General features: G+C 49.6%; 1 protein-coding gene across 2 annotated transcripts in view; it reads right to left on the bottom strand.

Annotated features, from left to right (window-relative positions):
• Positions 1–15,857, bottom strand: part of FASTKD2 (FAST kinase domains 2) — a 211,549-nt gene that overhangs the window by 4,726 nt on the left and 190,966 nt on the right. For both annotated transcript variants that reach the window (XM_030209830.1, XM_030209829.1), the window contains one exon: positions 1,005–1,092. In XM_030209830.1, the coding sequence (XP_030065690.1) occupies positions 1,005–1,092 (88 nt within the window). The remainder of the gene's footprint in view (positions 1–1,004; positions 1,093–15,857) is intronic.

Below are 15,857 nucleotides of genomic sequence, written 5' to 3' on the forward strand. Positions count from 1 at the left end.
TGGGTGAATTTCTTCAAAAAGGTGGTAAATAAACCCTTATAAATAAAATAATAAATAAAATAACACATTTGGCTGAAATTTAGAACAACCTGCTCCCTAAAAAATCCTTTATAAAAAAAGAAGGGAATGAACTTTAGATTTAGTTCATGCCTTTTTCAGTTGTAGCTCAGGTTGAGTTACATTCAGGTACACTAGGTATTCTTCCTATCCCTAGAGAGATTACAGCCTAAGTTTGTACCTGAAGCACTGGCGGGTTAAGTGACCCAACTAAGATCACAAGGAGCTGTAGTGGGATTTGAACCAGGCTTCCCTGTTTCTCAGCCCACTATTCTAACCACTAGGCTTCGCCTCCACATCAAGAAATTAGCTTAAAAGATTTCATAGGAAAACGTACAGCAATGAATCAGGCTTTGTTGTTTAATAACATGAATTCTGTAGAGTTCCCAAGTGAGCTATCAGGCTTGGGGTTTGAAGCAAAAACAGTTTCATGCACCATGGATAGAGGTGAATCTAAAGAAACTTCAGATCCAGCCCTCTGCAGTCTAACCCAGATGCAGTCTCACTCTAGACCAGTGGTACTCAACCAGTGTGTCGGGACACACTTGTGTGTCACCAAGAGCTGTGTCGCCAAATATATGGCAGACAGCAAGCCCTTGAAATCCTTAACAATTATTTGTTTTTGTGGGCTGGGGAGAGCAAATCAGGGAACTGAGTATTTGAAATCCACATAACTGGTCCTTTCTGCTTCACCATTATCCAAAATGCTCACTGCTGCCACCAGCCCCAACTGGAAATGTTGCAAGACTGCTTTTCCCTACCCATCACCACTTTTCTTTGCATTATTTTCAGCAATAAAGGCGGGAAAAAATCCCTTTTATATCATTTATGAACTGTAGTGTTCAGTGTGTCATGGTGTGAACATCTTTCAGTTGTGTCACAAAGGAAGAAAGGTTGAGAACCACTGCTCTAGACAAATCAGAAAGGTGCTAATGAATAAAAAGTACCTGTGACCATCAAAAGGCCTGGCAGAAGCTTCAACCTCATCTACTGGAAACACTTTTCTTCTGTCTCTATCCATATGAATTTGGAAGTCTTCAAAAGAAGTAAACATTTGTAAATGACATACTGTACAGCATAGAGTCTTCAAGTATAATGACCCTCCAATCTCCTATTCAGCCCATCCAGTCCAGTCACGATGCTGCCAATTTCAGTCTATCTAATATTGCACCGAGAACACAAATATACATTGTAAGTCAGGATGGCCCTTTCTTACTGTCACTCTTCAGCCAGGTAATCTGTGCTCAACATTGGCTACTAAAAGTTAAGAAAATGCAGGAATAAGGCAGCAAATAATCAAACTGACATTGCTATTAAAAGTTGCCATTGTGACCTGAAGAGACAGGCAGAATACCTTAAATGCTCTATGCCAGGGATGTCACACTTATGGTGCACTGAAGTCAACCTTCATTTTCCCAATACCGTACAGATACAATGTAGGGACACCAAAGAGTCAGAAATACAGTACTCGTGGTCAACGATTGTGATGGATTTTTAAAAGGTTGCAGCAGAGGAGCTAGATTCAAGGGCAATGGGGAACAGAGATCTATGTGAACTGCAACCCTGGGCAGAGCCAATGGAGGTAGAACGGTTTAAGCATGACCATCAAAAGAAACAGATGACCACTAGTGGTGCCACCACCTTCACTAAAGCAGCACAGTGTGCTCCTGCTTTTCATGTGGTTGTTTATGTATGACCAAAAAGTTCAGAAGTGGGAAATGAAGGACAGCTTGGCAAACCACTGGTTCAACCAATCCAATTTATTCTTAAAAACATATATAAAAAGACTCAACATTTTTTTTACTGTCTTTACCTGCTTTCTACCACTGATCACTTTTTTCAGTCCCTACGTCGGCAGACGGGTTTTAAACATACTGTGTCTTCATTCTCCCACTTTTCCCCATTCTCATTACACTCCCATGGTTTCTCCTACTGTGATATTTGTTTAGTACCTTGCACACTTGGAGGGGGATAATTGAATAGGGACGACAATCTCTAAGGGCGCCCACCTCTGAGGACGTCCCTGTGAAGGGGCGGGGCATCCCGTATTATCAAAACAATATGGGCGTCCATCTTTCGTTTCGACAATACGGTTGGGGACGCCCAAATATCAACATTTAAGTTGACCTTAGAGATGGGCGACCTTGGTTTTCGGCAATAATGGAAACCGAGGATGCCCATCTCAAAAACGACCAAATCAAAGGCATTTGGTCATGGGAGGAGCCAGCATTCGTAGTGCACTGGTCCCCCTCACATGCCAGGATACCAACCGGGCACCCTAGGGGGCACTGCAGTGGACTTCACCAATTGCTCCCAGATGCATAGCTCCCTTACGTTGTGTGCTGAGCCCCCCAAAACCCACTCCCCACAACTGTACAACACTACCATAGCCCTTATGGGTGAAGGGGAGCACCTACATGTGGGTACAGTGGGTTTCGGGTGGGTTTTGGAGGGCTCACATTTACCACCACAAGTGTAACAGGTGGGGGGGGGGGGGGGGGGGAGAATGGGCCTGGGTCCGCCTTCCTGAAGTGCACTGCACGCACTAAAAACTGCTCCAGGGACCTGCATACTGCTGTGATGGAGCTGGGTATGACATTTGAGGCTTGGCATAGAGGCTGGAAAAAATGTTTTTTTAATTTATTTTTTTGGGTGGGAGGGGGTTGGTGACCACTGGGGGAGTAAGGGGAGGTCATCTGGTCAGTTCGGGTACCTTTTCGAGGCTTGATCGTGAAAAAAAATGGGCCAGTAAAGTCAGCCAAATGCTCGTCAGGGACGCCCTTCTTTTTTTCCATTATCGGCCGAGGATGCCCATGTGTTAAGCACGCCCCAGGCCCACCTTCGGTACGCTGCCGACACCCCCCCTCCCCCCCCCCCCCCGTGAACTTTGGTCGTCCCCACGACGGAAAGCAGTTGAGGACGCCCAAAGTCGGCTTTCGATTATGTCAATTTGGGCGACCCTGAGAGAAGGACACCCATCTCCCGATTTGTGTCGAAAGATAGGCGCCCTTCTCTTTCAAAAATGCCCCTGTTGGTGTTCTCGATCTCTCCCACACGTGGAGTTACTTCTTCACTTCGTCTCCGACTCTTCTCTGACAGTTATTTTGTTCATTTACTAAGTTCCCCCCTCCCCCTTTTTTAACAGAGATTTTAAGTGCAAATTTTCCTATTCCTTTGACAGTATATCATTTATATATATATGTACACGGTCTTTTTAAAGACCTATACATTACTCCCAGTCCTCATTAGCATCATTCTTTTTTTGATTTCTTTAATTTCTCACCATTTTTACCATTCCTAGGTTTTTAAATGTTTAGTGTTTTATTTCATTTATTTTACAATGTAAATTAGGTATTCTTTTTTTTACCTTCTTTACATTTAACGTATTTTTATGTTTTCGTACATTTTTGTACGATTATGTTCATATACTTTGTTTTAACTAAGCATAAATGACCATTGTTTTGGTATTTGTTTTTTTTAAATAAACTTTTACATGATTATGTTTAATCTGTTTTAACCTATTATAAATGTATGCAAGATTTATATATTATTATTTATCCTTTTATATAAATGTGATAGCATATAATAATTTTTTTTTGCTTGTCGACTCCTGAAGCAGGCATCGTGTATGCAGACACAAGGTTGCCGTATTGAGTCTTTATATATGTTTTTAAGAATAAATTGGATTGGTTGAACCAGTGGTCTGTCTAGCTGTCCTTCATGTCCCACTTCTGGCCTTTTTGGTGGCTTCTTCATGGGATTTTTTCTGTGTTCAGTTACCGTCTGGTTGTTGTTTATGTATGACCACATCATTAGAAGGGGATTACTGACTAGCTGGCTGCTTCAAAGGGGGACTCCATCTCTGGTTCACCTGCCTGGGGTACCACTTAACGTATCAATGATCTTGGGGTCAGCTCTCTGTGGATTCTCAGAGCAGGTGAGTTCCATCTCACTTGTGTTAGAGCCAGAATGTGCCCTAGACATGGATATATAGTAAAGATACTTACCAGTAGCTGGTGTTCTCCCAAGGACAGCAGGCCACTTATTCCCACATGTGGGCAACGTCATCCGACAGAGTTCCGGTGCGGATGCTGAATCATTAGAACTATAGAAAGTTCTAGTAGTGTCCCACTGTGCATGCTGTAGGGGTATTTACCTGAGATCTCACCTTTGCTGGTCTTGGCCTATACAAGCCTGAACCATTCTTATAACAATATGGATTCCATAGACTGTGGCCTGAATAAATCTGTAACTATCAGAATCCAGCTTTCTTGCAAAGGAAAATTACTGCTGAGCATTGCAAGACTATTTAATCCAAGGACATATTCTGTGTTGCAAACTGGCTGTTATCTCCTGGGAAGCTTGGAGGAGAAAAACACCCATGGCTCCAAAAGCATGGAATCAGACAAGGAGTTTGCATGCCATTGATAACCGCTTCATGGCTATAACAAAGGCTTCTTAATGACTATGAATCTGGCTGGACATTATGTCATCGTATGTGATTGGTCCACACGTATCATCTGACGATTGGATACCGAAGGTTTAGACTGAAGAAAGTTGAGAGGAAGAAGAGAACAGGAGAGCTGGAAGGAGAACAAGACGAAGAGAACACCAGAGAGAGAAACACCGGAGAATTGGCAGGTGGATAGAAAGCTCTAAAGAGAGCAAGAGACTGATTTTCCTAACACCAGTGAACTGTGTGCCTTGTAACCAACTGACAAGGCCTGCGCAGCTATCACATCAGGCCTTATCTAAGACTGTACCATTTGTATCCAGAATTCAACTCTGGGACCTGATTCCTGGACTGAGACTTCAGCTCGAGTCAGAGGAAAAATCCGCTTCTCTACCATTGGGAGTCTGTGCCAGACGGCAAGGTGAGATAGCAGGATTTATTAGCTATAGTCTCGGGGATAGTTAGTCCTTAGTTGTCTGAGACAGATAGGTTTACGTCAGAACTTCTGGTCTGTGTATTCAGCCGATCACTGTATTTTGCATAGGACGTGTAATAAGTTCTTATAAGGATTATTAGGATAATCAGATGGTAATTTATTTTGGTGATAATCTAATTGTATAGCCAGTTATTTTTGTATTTTGCTTGGCACTTTGCTTCAGAACTATATATATTTTTCTTTAACTAATAAATAATAATATATTCCATTTGTGGCATGGTTCATTTTCCCGCACAACTAGCATGTCATACGGGCTATAGAGGTACACCCCCTAGACACGAGTCCAGAGGATTGCTATCTGGTAATGTTCTCTGATATATAAGTACCTCTAGCATGCCTACAATGCACTGGTACCTTCCCACCTGATACTCAAGTGCAGGTCTCTCAGTCAGATAAAAAGCATAAAGACAACAACGAAAAACAATTCCTAGGGGAGGTGAGAGGGTATAAGCGGCCTGCTGTCCTCAGAAACCACCAGCTACAGGTAAGTATCTTTGCTTTCTCTAAGGACAAGCAGGCCACGTTATTCCCACATGTGGGAATCCCTAGCTACTAAAGTCACTGAAACAAAAAAGCTAGGATAATGGAGTCTCAAAATGTCAAGACTAAATCTCCAATCAACCTGAAACTATATACGAACTAGTTATGCAGGTGCCTGGAACAGAAGAAAACAGGGCCTAGGAGGGTGGAGTTGGATTCTAGATACTGAACAAATTCTGCAAAACTGCCTGACCGAACCAACTTTTGCATTGGGTGTCCTGATCCAAAAGGTAGTGGGATGTGAATGTGTGGACTGAAGACCATGTTGCAGCCTTGCAAATCTCCTCCATGGAGGCTGATCTCAGGTAGGCAACCAACACAGCCATGGCTCTGACATTGTGAGCCGTGACATGTCCCTCAAGAGTCTGCCCAAACTGGGCATAGGGAAAGGAGGTGCAGTCTGCTGTCCAGTTTGAAAGTATAATATATGGGATCTTAACATACTTCTCACCCAGCTGATGAAAGCTACTTCTGAGCCTCTGTATGTCTCCATCTGAAGTTTTTGACCTGGAAAGTTGTTGCAATGGTGGGTGAGCTACTAGGGCTTGAGCATACTGACTCTGCGAACTGAAGTGACAGTCGTTCTCTGAAAGCCTTTGGAGCTTTCCAAATTGCCTGTAGCACAAAGAGATTGATTTGAAGATGAGTCTCCTGAGCGGACCACTGACCTCGAATGTGAAGCCCATCCACATGAGCTCCCCAACCCAGGTTGGATGCATCCGTTGTCAAGGTAAAATTATGTATAATCATACCTGATAATTTTCTTTCCATTAATCATAGCTGATCAATCCATAGACTGGTGGGTTGTGTCCATCTACCAGCAGGTGGAGATAGAGAGCAAACTTTTGCCTCCCTATATGTGGTCATGTGCTGCCGGAAACTCCTCAGTATGTCGATATCAAAGCTCCATCCGCAGGACTCAGCACTTAGAGAATTACACCCACAAAGGGACACTCTGCCCAGCTCACCACCGCCGAAACGGGGGAGGGGAATTAACCCAGCTCATCCCCACACAAGTGGGGGAGGGGAATCCGTCCAGCTCATCCCCGCGGAGCGGGGGAGGGACACCATGCCCGCCGATGCGGGGGGATCTGGCTTATCCTGCAACCGCAACCGCGGGAGGAGCTGACTGACCCTAACACCGCCGAAGCGGGAGGGATACAAAGCTGCCCTACAGCCGCACGAAGCGGGAGGGAGTGCCGGCAGAATTTAAATCTCAATCCAGCCCCGTAGAACGGAGGGGAGAGGAATGCAGCAGCTCACTGTAACACAAACTCGTCTCAACTCTTGAAGAATCCAAGTGAAGGAAGAACTTGAACACGAAGTCTTTCTGAAGTAACTGAAGACTAAACTTGAACCTGAAATGCAACCAGAATAAAAACAGTACAGATATCTGGGAGGGGCTATGGATTGATCAGCTATGATTAATGGAAAGAAAATTATCAGGTATGATTATACATAATTTTACCTTCCATATCATCAAGCTGATCAATCCATAGACTGGTGGGATGTACCGAAGCAGTACTCACCCAGGGCGGGACATAGAAATCCCTGACCTCAACACTGAAGCTCCAAACTGGGCCTCCGCCCGTGCAGCCACAGTCAAACGGTAATGCTTGGAGAATGTATGAGCCGAAGCCCAAGTTGCCGCCTTGCATATCTCTTCCAAGGAGACGGACTCGGCCTCTGCCATCGAGGCCGCCTGAGCTCTCGTGGAGTGAGCCTTCAGCTGGATAGGCGGAACCTTCCCCGCGGCCACATAAGCCGCTGCAATGGCTTCCTTGACCCATCTTGCCACTGTAGGCTTAGCAGCCTGCAGACCCTTACGAGGACCTGCAAACAGGACAAACAGATGATCCGATTTCCGGAATTCATTGGTCACTTCCAAGTATCTGATGATGACTCGTCTCACATCCAGATATTTAAGAGCAGAGTACTCCTCTGGGTAGTCCTCCCTACGAAAGGAAGGGAGACAGAGCTGCTGACTCACATGGAAGCGAGAAACAATCTTGGGCAGGAAGGAAGGCACTGTGCGAATAGTCACTCCTGCCTCAGTGAACTGCAGAAAAGGCTCTCGACAAGAGAGCGCCTGGAGCTCGGAAACTCTTCTGGCTGAAGTGATAGCCACCAAAAAGACTGCTTTCAACGTCAGGTCTTTCAGAGATGCCCTCGACAAGGGTTCAAAAGGCGGCTTCTGCAATGCTCTTAGCACCAGGTTGAGATTCCACGCAGGCACCACTGAGTGCAGAGGAGGGCGCAGGTGATTAACTCCCTTGAGAAAGCGCACCACATCTGGCTGTGAAGCCAGGGAAGCACCCTTCAAGCGGCCCCTGAAGCAAGCCAGAGCCGCTACCTGGACTTTAAGGGAACTGAGCGACAGGCCTTTCTCCAGACCTTCTTGCAGGAACGCCAACACTGAAGAAATTGGAGCAGTGAAGGGAGAAAGTGAGCCTGCTTCACACCACGCTGCAAAGATACGCCAAACCCTGGCGTAAGCAGTAGAAGTAGAGCGCTTCCTCGCTCTCAGCATAGTGGCGATGACCTTGTCTGAGAAGCCCTTCTTCCTCAGACGCTGCCGCTCAATAGCCAGGCCGTAAGACCAAAGGGGGAGGGATCCTCCATCACCACGGGACCCTGATGTAACAGGCCCTGCTCCACTGGCAGTCGCAGAGGATCGTCCACTGAGAGCCTGATCAAGTCCGCATACCAGGGACGCCTGGGCCAATCCGGACCCACCAGGATTACCCTGCCGGGATGCTTTGCCACCCGGTCTAGCACCCTGCCCAACATGGGCCAGGGCGGGAACACATAGAGGAGCTCTTGTGTCGGCCACTGTTGGAGAAGGGCATCTACTCCCAGGGATCGAGGGTCCCGTCCTCTGCTGAAGAAGCGCGGCACTTGGCAATTGGCCGATGACGCCATCAGATCTAGGCTCGGCTGGCCCCAGCGCTTCATGATGTCCAAGAACGCCTGAGCAGATAGCTGCCACTCTCCGGGCTCCAAGGTATGGCGACTGAGAAAGTCCGCCTTGACATTCATGACTCCGGCAATGTGGGCCGCTGACAGCTGCTCCAGGTTCGCTTCCGCCCACTGGCATAGATTCATAGCCTCCTTGGCTAGAGGGGCGCTCTTGGTACCTCCCTGGCGGTTGACATAGGCCACAGCTGTGGCATTGTCCGACAGAACCCGTACAGGCTTCCACACCAGTACCGGGATGAACTCCAAAAGCACCAACCGAATGGCTCTGAGTTCCAGGAGGTTGATAGACCACTTTGCCTCTGCAGGAGACCAGAGCCCCTGCGCTGTCCTTCCCAAGCAGTGGGCTCCCCAGCCCGACAAAGAGGCGTCCGTCGTGACGACAATCCACTCTGGGGTCACCAGAGGCATTCCCGCAATTTGTCTGTCTGCATCCACCAGCTCAGCGCCTTGCGCACTGCTGGGTCCAAGGGAAGTCGCACAGCATAATCCTCCGACAGCGGAGTCCAGCGCTGCAGCAAGGAGTGTTGAAGTGGTCTCATATGGGCCCTGGCCCAGGGCACTACTTCCATCGTGGCCGTCATAGAGCCCAACAGCTGCACATAGTCCCAAGCCCGAAGAGGAGAGGCTCCCAGGAACTGGTCCACCTGAGCCTGAAGTTTGACAATCCGATTGTCTGGCAGGAACACTCTGCCCACTTGGGTGTCGAATCGAACTCCCAGGTACTCCAGGGACTGAGTCGGGCGCAGCTGGCTTTTCTCCCAGTTGATGATCCATCCCAGGGAGCTCAAAAGAGCAACTACCCGGTCCACAGCTTTGCCGCACTCTGCATAAGAGGGGGCTCGGATCAACCAGTCGTCCAGATAAGGATGGACTTGTACCCCTTCCTTTCGTAGGAAGGCCGCGATGACCACCATTACTTTGGAAAAGGTCCGCGGAGCAGTAGCCAACCCGAATGGGAGGGCTCTGAACTGGAAGTGTCGTCCCAGGACTGCAAAACGCAGAAAGCGTTGATGAGGAGGCCAGATGGGAATATGCAGGTACGCTTCCTTGATGTCCAAGGAAGCCAAGAACTCTCCTGCCTTCACTGCCGCTATAACAGAGCGGAGAGTCTCCATGCGAAAGTGCCGCACTTTCAAGGCCCGATTGACCCCTTTGAGGTCGAGAATAGGCCGGACAGAACCTCCTTTCTTTGGTACCACAAAGTAAATGGAGTAACGTCCCTTGCCAAGCTGACTTTCTGGCACCGGAACGACCGCGCCCAGGCGGATCAGATTGTCCAAGGTCTGCTGCACTGCCACAGCTTTGACCGGAGACTTGCAGGGAGAGAGTACAAACCCGTATTTTAAGGGTCGGCAGAACTCTAGCTTGTAGCCGTCTCTGATGACTTCCAGCACCCACGCGTCTGAAGTTATTGTGGTCCACTCGCCCAGAAACGAGGACAGCCGTCCTCCAATCTGCACTGGGGCGTGGACCAAGGCCCCGTCATTGGGTACGAGACCCTGGGGGAGGACCGGAGGAAGCACCTCCGGGACGGCGGTCTCTGCGAAAGGAATGCTGCTTGGGGGAGAAATTCCTCTTAAAGGAAGAGGGGGCAGAGGAACCCGACTTGCCCGGGCGGTACCGACGGGCTTCCTGCAACCGTCCTCTGGAGGTACCGGGACGAGTACTAGCCCGAGCCCTGACCTCTGGTAATTTCTTGCCCTTAGACGTGCCGAGATCGGTCACGATTTTGTCCAGCTCGACCCCAAAGAGCAGCTTGCCTTTAAAAGGCAATCTAGCCAGGCGGGATTTAGAGGCGTGGTCAGCAGACCAATGTTTCAGCCAAAGCCACCGCCGCGCAGAGATTGTCTGAGCCATGCCTTTAGCTGAGGCCCTCAAGACATCATACAGCAAGTCTGCCAAATAGGCTAAGCCCGATTCCAGGGCCGGCCAATCAGCCCTCAAGGAATGATCCGAGGGGGAAGCCCGCTGCACCATAGTCAGGCACGCCCTGGCCACATAGGAGCCGCAAACTGAGGCCTGCAAACTTAAAGCAGCCGCCTCAAAGGACGACCTTAAGGCCGCCTCCAATCTTCTGTCTTGGGCGTCCTTTAGGGCCGTGCCACCTTCCACCGGCAACGCCGTTTTCTTAGTCACCACAGTGATTAAAGAATCCACGGTAGGCCACAGATAGGCCTCACGTTCACTCACAGCCAAAGGATAGAGGCGGGACATAGCCCTAGCCACTTTAAGGCTCGCTTCCGGGACATCCCATTGAGCCGAAATTAAGGAGTGCATGGCATCATGCACGTGGAAGGTTCTAGGCGGGCGCTTTGTCCCCAGCATAATGGCAGAGCCAACAGGGGCTGAGGGAGAGACGTCCTCCGGAGAGGAAATCTTCAAAGTGTCCATGGCCTGTAACAACAGGTTGGGCAAATCCTCTGGGCTAAAAAGCCGCGCTGCAGAGGGGTCATCCGCTCCATCCGAGCGGGGATCCGTCTCCTCCAAGGAATCCGCAAAGGACCGTTGGGAGACCTCAGACACGCTGCCCTCATCTACATCGGAGGAGACAAAGTCCTCCAAGGCCTGGGAATCAACCCGAGGGCGTTTACCTCTGGGAACCTCAACCTCTTTACCAGACGAGGGAGCAGGGGCAGCGTTTTGCATGAGGAAAGCCTGATGCAGCAGCAAAATAAACTCGGGGGAGAAACCCCCCAGACTGTGCACTTCCGCAGCCTGGGCAACAGCCCTAGACGCACCCTCAACCGGCGCTCGCAAGAGCGGGGGAGAGACATGCTGCGCATCCAAAATGGCGTCCGGCGCGACACTCCGCGAAGGAGCCGCGCGGGAAGAACGGCGCTTAACTTTAGCCGCTTTTGTGCCGTCGCCCAAATTAAGGGCGTTCATGGCATTAATGTCTCCAACCTCAAGGGCGGCCCACGAAGAAGCCGTCCGAGCCGCGTGGCCGGCCAAGATGGCGGAGGCGAGGAGCGGGGGATGGGCGTTTATGGCGGGAAAAACCGCCACGCCGGAGGAAGGACCGGGACATTCATCGGTCACGAAACTGTCACCCAACAAGGGCGAATCAGGCTGTAAGACCCCCGCATCCCCTCTAGAAGCGCTCAAGCGATCCGGGGAGCGACCCTTTGCGCCCTCGCCCTCCGACGCCATATGCCACGAGGAGAAGAATCGGGGAACCCCCTGCCCGCTATAAAAAGGTAAAAATTACCTGCTGTCCGCTCCGAGCTGTAACGAACTGGTGTCCCAGTGAGTAGCTGCAATGAACGTTTAAATAAACGTCGAAATAAACGCCTTTAAGGACGTTCAAAAATTTTTTTTTTTTTTTTTTAACGGAGCCAGCGGGAGGGGGGAGAAAAGGAGGGACCTGGCACCACCAGGTTTGCACTTGCTCAAAAGAGCCCTCAACCCCAGGCACTCAACAAAACCTAAGAATTAGGCTTGGAGGCCTAGCCAGAGCTGCTGCTGTGTGTGACCACCACCTGCTGAGATAGAGAACATACTGAGGAGTTTCCGGCAGCACATGACCACATATAGGGAGGCAAAAGTTTGCTCTCTATCTCCACCTGCTGGTAGATGGACACAACCCACCAGTCTATGGATTGATCAGCTTGATGATATGGAACACCTTTTGCTGCAGTGGAATTTGAAATGGAAGTCCCAGAGTCAAACTGAACTGAATCGTCCACCAGAGAAGGGCATGAGTGAACTCCAGCGGGAGGTGAATGACATCTGTTAGATTCCCCATGGCTTGAGAACACTGGGAAGCTAAGGTCCACTGGGCCGCTCTCAAATGGAGCCATACCACAGGAGTAACGTGCATTGTGGAGGCAATTTGCCCCATCATTCTCAACATTTGCCAAACTGAGACCTGCTGGCTGCTGTGGACATGCAAGGCAAACAGTACCAACGTATCAGCTCTAGCTAAAGGAAGGAACGCCAGAGCCTGCGCTGTCTAGCAGGGCTCCTATGTACTCCAATTGTCATATTGGAATGAGATGGGACTTGGGATAATTTATGACAAAATAGTCAATTACATTGTCTCGTTTGCCCCCTCCTGAGCAATCGTCCAGGTAGGGAAACACATACACTTCAAGTCTGCATAGATATGCTGCAACTAACGTCAGGCACTTGGTGAAACTTTGGGGCAGGCGCTATACCAAATGGCAGAACATGGCACTGGAAGTGAAGTTTCCTCACTCGAAATCTGAGATACTTCCTGTGACTGGGAAGTATAGGTATTCTTTAAGTCCAGAGAGCATAGCTAATCATTTGCTTGAATGAGAGGAAGTAGGGTGCCCATGGAATTCATCCTGAACTTTTCTTTCTCCAGAAGTTTGTTCAGAGCCCTTAGGTCTAGGATGGGTCAGACTCCCCCCATTTTCTTGATCACAAGAAAGTACCTGGAATAGAATCCCTGTCCCTCCTCTCCTGGTGGTACAGATTCGACCATGTGGGCCTGCACAAGGGCAGAGATTTCCTGTAAAAGTGCTTGCTTATGCTGAGAGCTAATGTAAGACACTCTCAGTGGGCAATTTGGAAGTCACTGGTCAGAGGTTATAAGGGCCATCTGTGGTGCATAAGTATTGCCACACTGGGACAGACCAAACGTCCATCAAGCCCAGCATCTTGTTTCCAACAGTGGCCAATCCAGGTCACAAATACCTGGCAAGATCCCAAAAAAGTTCAACACATTTTATGCTGCATATCCCAGAAATAAGCAGTGGATTTTCCCCAAGTCATTTTAATAATGGTCTATGGACTTTTTGTTTAGAACATCGTCCAAACCTTTTTTAAACCCCAATAAGCTAACCGCCTTTACCACATTCTGTGGTAACGAATTCCAGAGTTTAATTACATGTTGAGTGAAGAAACATTTTCTCCAACTCATTTTAAATTTACTACTTTGTAGCTTCATCGCATGCCCCCTAGACGTAGTATTTTTGGAAAGAGTAAAACGATTCACGTCTACCTGTTCCACTCCACTCATTATTTTATAGACCTTTATCATATCTCTCTCAGCCGTCTTTCCTCCAAGCTGAAGAGCCCTAGCCACTTCAGCCTTTCCTCATATGGAAGTTGTCCAACCCCCTTTATCATTTTCGTCGCCGTTCTCTGTACCTTTTCTAATTCCACTATATTGTGCTATATGGGGGCAGAGGGCATTGTTGTATATATTTAATGGGAATGTTGTTTCTGTGGACGCACTGTTTGCTGGGGCTTCCCCTCCCCGTCTATAGCTGCAGTGTTCTGTGTTTGGCTCCTTGTGGTAAAAAGTGAGTCTCCCTCATACCGATAGGTCGTCCGGAACAGATACTCTTTATGCAACTATGCTCTGCTGGAGCCAGTCAAAAGCCCATGCCCTGCTTTGACTGGGAACCTGGCTGGGATTTCTGGGGACCGGGCTGGCGAGGCCTTGGCTGGGGGCCCTGAGTCATCTGAGTAGACCGAGCAGAAGACTGATACCTATGCCTTTGACAGTAGTAGGACCTGCACCTCTGCCCAGTCAAAAATCTTCTTGTTGAAGATGCAAATGGAGGTTGCTGAGAGAGAGAGTATGGATAGTATCAGTATGCTTTTTAATGAGGTCAGCAACCTCTTCCACTTTCTCTCCAAGTAAGTTGTCCCCTTGGCAGAGCACGTCGGCCAACCTCTCCTGAACAGCCTGCTGTCAGAAACATGCAGCCATGAGAGTCTGCACATCCTCACACCCATTCCAGAGAGTCTGGACGCAATATTAAAGGTGTTGTAAGCATCCTTGGCCAAATAATGCCGACACTCCATCTGCTTATTGGCCAACTGGCGAAGCTTGGTGGCCTGCTCTGCAGGGAGAGAATCCACTAGACAAAGCATACTATTAACTAGAGACTCCAAGTAAAGGCTCATGTAGAGCTGGTAGTACTGGATGCGGGCAACGAGCACAGAGGCCTGAAAAGGTTCTGGCCTCTTGCCCCGGGTTTCCGAGGCATCCAACCGAGAGCTCTTAGGTCATTTGAGAGCAGATTTGACTACCAGAGAGTGATGAGGCAACTGGGCCTTCTCGAATCTGGGAGCCTTCCGGATGTGATACTGCATATCCACCTTCTTAGGTGCTACCTGCACCGAGAGGAGAGATTCCCAATTCTTCATCAGTACATCCTTAAGGATATGGTGCAATGGCACAGTGCTCCCTTCCTTAGGAGGAGACTTACTGCCCAAGACAGATAACATCTCTGTCCTGGGCTCCTCCTCCATCTCCAACTTAAATGGGATGGCCACAGCCATCTCCCTGACAAAACCAGTGGAAGAGAGCGCTTCTGGAGGAGATTTCCATCTCTCCTGAGGTGGTGAGGGATCAGATGGTATTCCATATTGTGCTCCCCCATATTCATGGGGGCAGAGGGCATTGTTTTATATATTTAATGGGAATGCTGTTTGTGTGGATGGCACTGTTTGCTGGGGCTTCCCCTCCCCCTGTCTATAGCTGTAGTAGTCTGTGATTGGCTCCTTGTAAGCCTGTTCCTATTGGTTACTGGCTCTGGGCTAGGGCCAGCCCTCTTTTTTTGCTCTGCAGGCTATGTTTGAGAGGCTCAGTCAGTCTGTGTCCTGACTGATGAGTCGTGAGCCCTTGGGTCCCCCAGGAGAGCGTAAGGAATGCCTCAAGATTCCCCCAAAGGACAGCCGAGCACCCCGAGACTTCACCCGCGGCGACCACCGTTCACCAGGGGTTGAGCCCCCAGCTGCAGGTGGCCAACGGGACTTCCGGAACCGCGGGGGTGGACGGACTGACCGGACACCAGGGGACCAGCCACCCAACCCCAGCAGGGGAGAGGGGCAGGCAAGGTGAGCAGCATAGTCCAGGGACAGGCAGGAGGTCAAGGCAGGCGGCGAGCAGAGTAGTCCAGGGACAGGCAGGAGGTCAAGGCAGGTGGCGAGCAGAGTAGTCCAGGGACAGGCAGGAGGTCAAGGCAGGCGGCGAGCAGAGTAGTCCAGGGACAGGCAGGAGGTCAAAGCAGGCGACAAGCAAAGTAGTCCAGGAATCACCACTAGGCTGGAGCCTCACGAAACAGAAGCCGAAGCAATATGCCTGCAGGAGGCTATGCCTTAAATACTACCAGTGATCAGCAAGCGAGCCTCAGCTGACAGGGGTGGAGACTTCGGAGGATCTCCCTCCAGGAACCCTTTGGAGTGGTTCAAGGCCGGTCTTCAGGCGGAGCCTTGGTTCCAACCACCCAATCAGGGTCCTCCAGGGCGGGGTCTTGGTTCCCGCGTTCACTAGGCGGAAGAGACGCTGGCTCCAGGTTCCCGGCGCCATCTTCCCTGCCGGTGCAAGCGTGGATTCCATAGCCGGCGATG

Source organism: Microcaecilia unicolor, chromosome 7 (genome assembly GCF_901765095.1).
Source record: "Microcaecilia unicolor chromosome 7, aMicUni1.1, whole genome shotgun sequence".
Classification (NCBI taxonomy): Eukaryota; Metazoa; Chordata; class Amphibia; order Gymnophiona; family Siphonopidae; genus Microcaecilia; species Microcaecilia unicolor.